At 37.5% G+C, this 10,149-nt stretch overlaps 1 protein-coding gene across 2 annotated transcripts in view; it reads left to right on the top strand.

Annotated features, from left to right (window-relative positions):
* Positions 1-3,495: 3,495 nt before the first annotated feature.
* ZNF521 (zinc finger protein 521) overlaps positions 3,496-10,149 on the top strand; it is a 263,135-nt gene continuing 256,481 nt past the window's right edge. For both annotated transcript variants that reach the window (XR_001001481.1, XM_011939277.1), the window contains exon 1: positions 3,496-3,824. Coding sequence is in view for 1 of the 2 variants with exons in the window: in XM_011939277.1 (XP_011794667.1) it covers positions 3,551-3,824 (274 nt within the window). In the remaining variant the exon portion in view is untranslated. The remainder of the gene's footprint in view (positions 3,825-10,149) is intronic.

The following is a 10,149-nucleotide window of genomic DNA, read 5'->3' as shown; positions in this document are numbered from 1 at the left end:
GTCACTTTTGTAATAATAATTGTGTGTGTTCCAAAATTCAGCATTTTATCCAATCAGAACGATATAAATCCAGTGTCCCATAGCACCCTTTTCAGAGGATGAGGTGGAAAGTTGGTTGAGGAGGTGAGATCATTTGTGTTGAATGCCACATGTTTGGGCAGCATCATTTATGGTAGGGGGAGAGAAAGTGGTGCCTGCAGCTATGACACAGTTTGTAGTTGCAGTGTAGAGAGTTTGGGGATATTTTAAAATATCACCCTTTGCGTGGATTTATAGCGTAACAATGGAGTTGGGAGAACAATGATCCTTCCTGCAGTGGTGCTGGGGGCAGGGCAGTACTTACAGGCGTGGACCTTGTATTTATAACCCCTTAGGCTGAAGTCAGAGGTTTGAGTGGCTAGAAGAGTAATACAATTATTTTTTATGATTGGATCTCAAAGGACTTTATAAAAACTACATCACTAAGTCCATGTGCAATTATTGAAGTGTAGCCACCTGTGGGAAAGAACTGGTTGACAGTGTAAGCTTTCTAGAATCTTCCTACATCAACTGGCATTAGGGATGCAAACCCCTAGCACAAATAAACACATCTTTTGAATGGGCAAAAAAGACTTTTTCATGGAAGTGGAGGCTGGAAAAATCTTACAAGGAGAGAGACTGAGATTCCAGTACTCATTACACCAAGGCATCATAGGCTATAATCGAACCCGCTTCCCAGAGGGTCCCTCTTAAGTGTTGACCTAAAAACAAATTCGCCAGTTGGCTGGAGCATGCATCCTAAAGTTGCAGCAGAAGTGAATAAGCTTGACTGACTTCAGTCCCTGAAGGGTTCTATCTGTAAATGCAGAAGTGGAAGCAAAACTATTTTTTATTAGTCTTAAAATGACCCTCATTTTAATAACTAGCCACATTGTTAGAAGCAGGGACTGGGGTCAGTTCTTCAGCTTTTAAGAGCAAAACCATCATGCATTCTTCTGTGTTTGTATTTTTGATACTGGATTCGTGGGAAGTGTCCATATTCTTGAATAATAAGGAAAGTGAGTTTTTATCATTTTTGTCTGTATAGTACTTAAAGTATTCACAGAGTCTCCTTATTTAAAAACAAACAGGTCTGCAAACTGGATGTGTAGCATTTAAATAATCATATTAAAATTCAGACCTAACAGCAACATTTCCCTGAGTGCTATCAGTTTTTTTTGAGAAACTAGAAACTCATGCTGAACAACCAAGAGTGTTCATGAGTGCATGCTGCCTTCCAATAAGTGTTTTAATGGTGTGGGGGTCAGTTTGCCATAGTTGGGACAGTTATTTGTTTTCCTGAATTGCTGTCTAGTTTGGCAGTATTTCATCACTTGGTTTTAGTTTGTTGGAGATCTTTGAATCATTGCCATGTGTGTTTTTTTTTTTTTTTTTTTTTTGCGTCTGTAGCCCCAGATGAAATATTTGAGAGAAGCAAACTCAAATATGGTGGGTCCTCTAGTATCAGCTTTGGAAAATGTAGGCATGCAGGTGTGTTTTACTTTAGAGGTAACTGGTCTGTTCCTGTTTACAGAGAAAATACCAGTAAAGGACTTTTTAAAGGTAGTCTCTATTTTTTTCTCCTTCCCTTTCTCACCATCACTAAATAATATTTACTAAGCACTCACCTGGACATAGAACTGTGCTGGGCAGAGTACAAGACAAATGGAAAATCCCTGTGATTACTCCCCCAGGAATGAGCAGTCTCAATCCTGATATACTGAAATGGGCACTGTGTAGAATGTTGAGATAATAATTTTCCAGATGGCAAATCAACCCAAATTACCAATGTACTTAAACAGTGTATTCTTTTTGAAAAAACCCGACAAACAAAACTACGTGCTCTTTGAGATGGGAATTTCGCTTTTTTTAAAGAACCCAAGAGATTTTCAGATACATTGTGATATAAGTTGATTTCGGTGTATGTGAATCATTGGAAGGGTGGTGATATAATTATGTTTATTGCAGATGTGAAGAAAGGCTCTAGAACAACTGCCAGACAAAAAAGGGAATATAAGTGACTTGTAGAAGAAGCATTCGTAGAAACGTGCTATGTGCAAAATAGCAGAAAACAATCTCAGAGCGCAGGATATTGGTGTGGTGGCGTTTATGGAGTTTTTTGAGAAATACTTGGTTATTTTTGATTCTGTGGATTCTTGATTGTAGCATTTAATGAAATATTTAAAATATTAAATAGCTGGGTATGGCAGTGTGTGCCTGTGGTCCCAACTACTCAGGAGGCTGAGGCAGGAGGATTGCTTGAGGCCAGGAGTTGGAGGCTGCAGTGAGCTATGATAGTGCCTATGAATAGCCACTGCACCTCAGCTTGGGCCACATAGTAAGACCCATCACTGAAAAGCAAAATTTAAACAAATTGATTATATTTATATTTAAATTATCATATTTATTGTAGCCATTAAAAGTAACATTGTAGTCATAAAAATGTGACTACAGATAATGCCTTACCTATTTCTTAGGTATCTTGATACAGTTCTTTTGTAACCATTTCATTGACTAGTCAAGGCCTTATAGAAAATAGAAATCTCTGGTTTAATTTTACTGTATTTTGAGATATAGTTTATTTATGACTTTGGAGGACTTTCTGCTACTGGAAATCAGTGACCCATAAATTCAGTCACTGATTGTATTACCCTATTATCTTAATTTCCCCCAAAAAGATACTCTTCTGCCCCCTTCCCACGGTTCCTTTCTCCCTCCCTCTTTGGGAGGAATTGAGTCAAAAGACAGCGTCACTAATCAAAAAGCATTTTTTTTCTCCTTCCCTTAGAGCTCTAAGTAAAAGCATTCCACGTGCTTTTCTCTCCCTGTACTCCTGTACCTCTCCTTGCTGTTTGTGTATCATTTTTAGGGTTAAAATGGAACTATTTTTAATTTTCACAACATTTAGTTTTTCAACACTGGTAATGCTAACTCAAGCTGTTAACTTCATTATTATTTATAATTGCTTTTCATATATCTTATTTCACTTTTTTGGATAATTTTGAAAACAAGAGACATACATTTACACTTGAGTTTGCGTTTGTAAGAATGTTTTTGCTATGTGATACAGCTTATTTTGCTATCAGTGTCTAACAAATAATGGAGTAGCCGTGTGTTTTGACCAGTTTATAAGTAAAGGTCAATTTTGTGCCTATGGTGATTACCTTAGCTTATTCTAGACTTTTGGCTAATTCTGGTAATTTCCCACGAAAGAGTATATTTAGCAGAAAAAGAGTTCATTCTTAAGCACAGTGGGGTTTTTTTTTTTTTTTCTTTTGCATTGGAGACTGTTTAATTCTCAGTGATTTATCTCTCTCTTTTGAGCAAAAACTAAAAGGCTATGGAAAAAAATGGCAAAGTCAATCTTAGGAGTAGATGAGTGATTTGATGGGAGAGATAGGAAAAGGGCTGCATGGTGGGCAAAGGGAAGAAGGCCTTTGATGATCACTAACTGAATAATTTTAGTGAATCACTTTTGATTCACCTGTAATAAAATCTGCAATGAAGCCCTCCGATTGCAACTTCAAGGAAAATGGTGTTTCTGTTTTTGGTAGCAAGAAGATTAAACGTTACTTTAAAAGAACCTGTCTTTAAACCCCATACTTACAGTGTTGATTTTTTTTCAGACCCCAACTGTAAACTTGAAGACAAGACTGAAGATGGAGAGGCACTAGATTGTAAGAAGAGGCCGGAAGACGGGGAGGAGTTGGAAGACGAAGCTGTGCACAGCTGTGACAGCTGCCTCCAGGTGTTTGAATCGCTGAGCGATATCACAGAACACAAGATTAATCAATGTCAACTGACAGGTAAACAATACTTATCACTTTTTTGTCTTCTTGTACTGTTCTATTTCTGATTTTTTCAGTTTCTTCCTTTACGTGTTTTTCTCTTCAAATTGTTTTATTCCTATGCTTGAATACCTAGCTAAGTCTAGAGGTGCTTTTAAAAGAATTCTGAGATGGCTGTTTGGGGTAACCTCAGTGTCACAGCCCTCTTAGATTTTGAAATGCACCTAGATGTTAAGAGCTAATGAGTGTATTTTCTTTTTTAATTTTTTTTTACATGATGCCATTTAGGAGCAGAACATGAATACTGGATGACTAATATATTTTTAAAATCCTTTGAATACCTTTTCAAAGACAGCATGAGAAAGGAACAGGTTAGCTTAGATAACACTTCCTGAAGGAAACCTTTTCTGATCACCCTCTGCCTGAGTTAGCCACGTCGTTTTGCGTTCCCATAAAGCTTAATGCTTATCCTTGAGCACCACAGTTCTCACTGGGTATGTTCATTTTTCCATCTCACTCGTTAGACTGAAAGCTCATGGATGGCTGAAATTGTGTCTTATTCATTCTTGCATTATCTAAGCCTAGCACAATACCTGGCCTATAATAGGTACTCATTAAGGCTGGGAAGTTATTCTGCTATGCAGTTCCTTGGAAGAGACATATTTAAAGCAACATGTTGCATAGCATGTTTGATGTAATGGCTAAATAAAACTGGGACTCAGTTTACCAAATATCTACCCCTTTTAAAATATATCCTACAAGAACGCATTCTATGAGCCTGGGTAGGGCATTTTAGATAGAAGTCTGTAAGATACACATCTTTCCACTCTTCCTGTTTGAAGCTGACGCCACTCCTATGTGTGTGTATGTGCGTGTCTCTCTGTCTCTGCCTCTTATTTTCCCAGCACAAATCTTTCTTCAATTAAGTGAGTATGGGAAATGTGTTTACTGGACAAGTGGTTCTCTGACTGTTTTCCACAGCATATTCATATTTTTATAAGATTTTAAAGTGTGTTCTATTTTAACAAGGTTTTCTGAACGGATTATTGTGGAATGTTGGATTAAATCCATTAAATAGACTTCTTTATTAAAAGTGCCTTGTGGCTTTTCTCTTCGAAAAGGGATTGCAGTGAGCAAGTTTATTAGGCCCCAGAATCATCTTCCTTTCAGAAAGCCCATAAACATTTTCTGGAACTAAAGTTTGAGAATCGATGTTGCTTATATAAATATTGGCCATACATATATATTTTACAGTTTATATATGCTTCTAGGGAGCAACTTTTATTTTGATACAATTCCAAACATACAGAAAACTTAGAAAAATAATATAAGGAACTTGCATATCATTTACCTGATTCACTAGTTGCTTACATTTTTCTCCATTTACTGTATTATTCTCTTTTTCTCTCTCCTATAGCATTTCTTTCTTAATCATTTGAGAGAAAGTTGGAGACATCACACCTCTATAAATATGTCCTTTGTATTTCTGAAGCAAAAATCTATTCTCTTACATATCTATAGTATACTTACTGAAACTGAGGTTAGTCTGTAGGCCAGGTGCGGTGGCTCACACGTATAATCCTAGGCAGGCCGAAGCAGGTGGATCATCTGAGGTCGGGAGTTCAAGACCAGCCTGACCAACATGGTGAAACCCCATCTCTACTAAAAATAAAAATTAGCCAGGTGTGGTGGCACGGACCTGTAATCCCAGCTACTGAGGAGGCTAAGGCAGGAGAATTGCTAGAACCCGGGAGGCGTAGGTTGCAGTGAGTCGAGATCACGCCATTGCACTGCAGCCTGGGCAACAAGAACGAAACTCCATCTCAAAAAAAAAAGAAAGTTAACATTTAATACAAATAGATACTACTGTCTAATTCACAATCCATATTTAAATTTCAGCAGTTGTCTTAGTAATGTCCTTGGTAGCTATTTTTTCCCCTCATCCAGGATTCAGGATCATGCATAACTTTTAACTGTCATCTCTTTTACCTCCTTTAACCTGGAATGTTCTCTGAGCCTCTCTTTGTCTTTCCTGACCATGACATTTTTGAAGAGAAGCTACCAGTTAGTTTACAGAATACCCATCCATTTGGGTTTGTCTGATGTTTCCCAAAGATTAAATTCAGGTTACATCGGCTCCTGTAGTATTCAGGCTCCAAAGAAGCCGGAATCACCAAAGTGATAGGCATCCTTCTCAGTGCATCAGATCAGGAAGTACATGATGTTAGTTTGTTACGATGTTGATGATGTTAACATTGAATATTTGTTTAAGGGGGTGTCTGCCAACAGTTTCCATTATAAAGTTACCATTTTCTCTTTCTACATGGTTAATAATTTGTGGGAAGATAACTTTGAGACTGTTTAAATATCCATATCTTCATAAAATGTTTTGTTTACCTACTTTTTTTTTTTTTTTTTGAGATGGAGTGCAGTGGCATGATCTCGGCTCACTGCAACCTCTGCCTCCTGGGTTCAAGTGATTCTCCTGCCTTAGCCTCCCAAGTAGCTGGGACTACAGGTGCACACCACCATGCCCAGCTAACTTTTTGTACTTTTTAGTAGAGACAGGGTTTTGCCATGTTGGCCAGGCTGGTCTCGAACTCTTGGCCTCAAGTGATCTGCCTGCCTTGGCCTCCCAAAGTGTTGGGATTACAGGCGTGAGCCACCATGCTCAGCCATACTCACTGTTTTTAGGTCTATTACAAGTTCATAATTTTTCTATTTGTTAGCCTACTGTAATATTCTTTCTTATTCATTTGTTTATTTGTATATTCATGTTACCGTCATCTCTTGGGTTTTTATTTTATTCAGTCAGTCATAATTCATTACTCTCATTGTATTGATACCCAGATTGCCGTAGATCTAGCCAATAGGAGTCCCTTCAAACAGGATCCTGTATGTGTTTAACATGCCTCCATCATTATTTGAGAACTTTAGTTTCTGATGCAAATTGATGCTCCAGAATCATCATGGTCTTTTCTTGTCCTAGTCCTGCAATCAGCCAGCAATTTTCTTTTCTTTTTTCTTTTGTTTCTGCTGGTTCTTTATGAGGACAAAGGTATTTAGAAACCAAGATATGGATACTATGTATACTCAATGCTATAGGTATACCATTATTTATAGACCTCAGTAGACAGAAGTAGGAAATGTGCATGCATACTTACTATAATATGTAATACACATATAATATAGTTCATAAGAGTCACACATATACAAGTATATACACATACGTGTATTTTTCTCTACCCAATAAAAACCGTGTGTTCATACTGATACCTCCCCTTCAATTCAGTACCTCAGGTACATCCTAGTCTTTTTCCTTTGTGCATTTCTACTGCCTTCTTTAACAGAGAGAAACCTGGCTTCCGTTCTCCTTATTAATGTGTTCACTCATTTGCTTGAGCCTAGAATATACAGTAAGTGGTTTCAAAATTGCTTACTGATACCACCATGATAGGCAAACTGAGTTTAATATTTGTTTATAATTGTTAATGCTGTAATTTTTAGTGTAACATTTACATATAGTGAAATTCATAAATTATAAGTATACAATTTGGTGAACTTTGGCAAAATAAAATACACCTATGTGACATGCCCTTCTTAAGATATAATTTCATTTAAGAAAGTTCCCTCTGATCAATAATGCTCCACTGGAAGTAACCAGTTTTTGAGTTCTTTTAACTGTAGATCCATTTTACCTATTCTAGAACTTCTTATAAATGAAATTATATGGCGTGCACCCTTTTTTGGTGTGTCCAGCTTCTTTTGTTCAGCACAATGTCTATGTGATCCATTCATACTGTTGTGCATATAAGTAGTGTGTTTCTTTTTATTGCCGTGTAAGATTCCATTATATGAACATACCATTATTTGTTTTACATTCTCTTGTTAGTAGATACTTTGATTATTTTTAGTTTTTGACTATTATGAGTAAAGTTCATAATAGTCAACCTTCTAAATGGATCTTTTTGTGGATATATGTTTTATTTCTCTCATTAGGAATAGAATTGCTGGGTCATTGGGTGAAGGGCATGAGATATGATATGTTTAATCTCTATTAGAAACTTCCAAACCCCTTTTCAGAATGATTGTACCATTGACACTCCCACCAGCCATAGATGAGAGTTCTGGTTGTTGTACGTGCTTGCTAACTTTTATATTGTCCATCTTTAATTTTGACATTCTGTTGGGCATTTATTGGTATTTTTTGTGGATTTTCTAGCTCATACATATTTAATTGGCTTCATTTAAGGTGTATTTTTCCTAGAACATATCATTTTGGGAAAATCCCATTAAATGCAGATAATTAGTAAGATGCCATTTTCAGTAGAATAACTGGTGCTTTAAACAAAGCTTTGCTCATGTAGACTCAGCACTAACATTAGGATAAAGACATGGAAACTTCAGCATGCCCACTGGACTGACATGGCAGTGTGTATTAATCTAGCAAGAAATCCTGTCTTTGGTAAGAGTGGGTCCTCTCTCATGTTAAAAGTTATTTTAAAATTCATATAATTTAGAAAACAACCTTCAAGTTCTACTTAGTGAATAGTTAATTTTTACTGAGTGTCTGCCCTATAGTTATTCTTATGTTCAGCTCTATGAAATTGAATCAAAGCAAAAAGCATTATTCCTGTCTCATACAACTTTAATAATATCTGTGCAGGAAGTGCTGAAGTTTCCACACATGGTATGGCAAAGATTATATTTATGAGTTAAATTTTTAAAAAAACTGATAAAATGTTTGGTTTATTTTGGTCTGAAGCTTTCTGAAAGTAGGGAATCTGTTCTGTGGTCACATACTACAGAGGTGAGTCAGAGGTAGAAAAGAAGAGGCTGTGCGTGGTGGCTCCTGTCTGTAATCCCAGAACTTTGGGAGGTTGAGGTGGGCAGGAGTTTGAGACTAGCCTGGCCAAAATGGTGAAACCCCGTCTCTACTAACAATACAAAAAAGTTAGCAGGGCGTAGTGGCACATGCCTGTAGTCACAGCTACTTGGGAGGCTGAGGCAGGAGGATCGCTTGAACCCAGGAGGCGGAGCTTGCAGTGAGCTAATATCGTGTGTCATTGCACTCCAGCCTAGGCGACAAGAGTGAAACTCTGTCCCCCCAAAAAAAAAACCAACAAACAGACAAACAAACACTAGAGTCTTACTTGTCACTTGTTGAAGCACATGTCCAGGAAAGTATCTGATGGATCTTATTTTCCTGTTGATTGTTGTTCAGGATGATTTCTTTGGGATGGTGGTAGATTCGGGAGGCAAAGTAGAAGTAGAGGCTAAGGAGGAAGCAAAAAAAAAAAAAAGGGAGAAACGAAGTCAGGAATGATCCACGTTTGTTGAAGGTGTTAATGTTGAAGCTTGAGTTGGCTGAAGGTTACCCTCCAGTCTGATCTGGAAAAGATTAAAGACACTTGAAAGCATTTTAATTAAAAAAGTAATGTGATGCTTTTGCCTTCTTGCTTGGTTAAAGCCTTTTAGTCTAAGTTGGGAGGTCTGACAGTTCAAGTGTTTGCTTCCCACTGCTTGAATTCACTCTTGTTACTGCTTCCCCACCCCTTACCCCCTAGCTGACAAAGTGCTGCATTTAGCAAAGGAAGGTATTTTTATATGTACATTCTTTTTTTGCCTCTTGGTTTCATTACTTTTTTCTTTCCTTGTGGTTTTTTTTTTTTAATTCGTTTTGCCTTTTAACTTCATTCAGCCCCATTTGTATCTTTGCTGATTTTCCTCTAATTCCAGTCCTTTCTCTAAGATTCTTAATTTCCTTGTCCATATTTTCTCCTTTCCTTTCTCCCTGCCTGTTCCGTGGTCTTATCTTGCCGCTTTCTCAATTTGTTCTTTGTTCCTTGTGGATTCCCTTCTGTTAATCTTGAAGTCATTCCTGACGTGTTTGGCCCTACCCAGCTAGACCATTGCCTGAAGACTTTTTGATGAACAATCTGTGTAAAGAAAGATGGAATCCTGAGCAGTGTGCTAGAGGGTTAATTATAGAGTACGATTAGAAGTGAAAGCTATCTTACAACTTGTTGATTTGCAAAATAACAGAAAAGGGATATATTCTATGTTCTGATGCTTGCGTGGGTTACTCAGGGTAGTTCTGTTATGAGAGAGCCATAGAAACCCTGTCTTAGGATCTTCCCTTCTTTTAACTGAGGGTTTTCTTGGTAACTTAAGATCTGTTCCTTTGGTGACTTTCATCCCCAAGGGTGACGCACATTCCCTGGAGAGCCTGCCTTGATGAAAACCTTTTCACTCCATATCAAAAGTCTTGAAACTGAACCAAGGCCAGACCAAGCCTTTGGAGATGAAGGTCAAATACAGAAGAACAAGATGATCAATTCTA

This window comes from Colobus angolensis, unplaced genomic scaffold (assembly GCF_000951035.1).
Source record: "Colobus angolensis palliatus isolate OR3802 unplaced genomic scaffold, Cang.pa_1.0 Scaffold18, whole genome shotgun sequence".
NCBI lineage: Eukaryota > Metazoa > Chordata > Mammalia > Primates > Cercopithecidae > Colobus > Colobus angolensis.
Note: the sequence above shows the minus strand (reverse complement) of the source record. Positions and strands in the feature narration are given on the sequence as shown.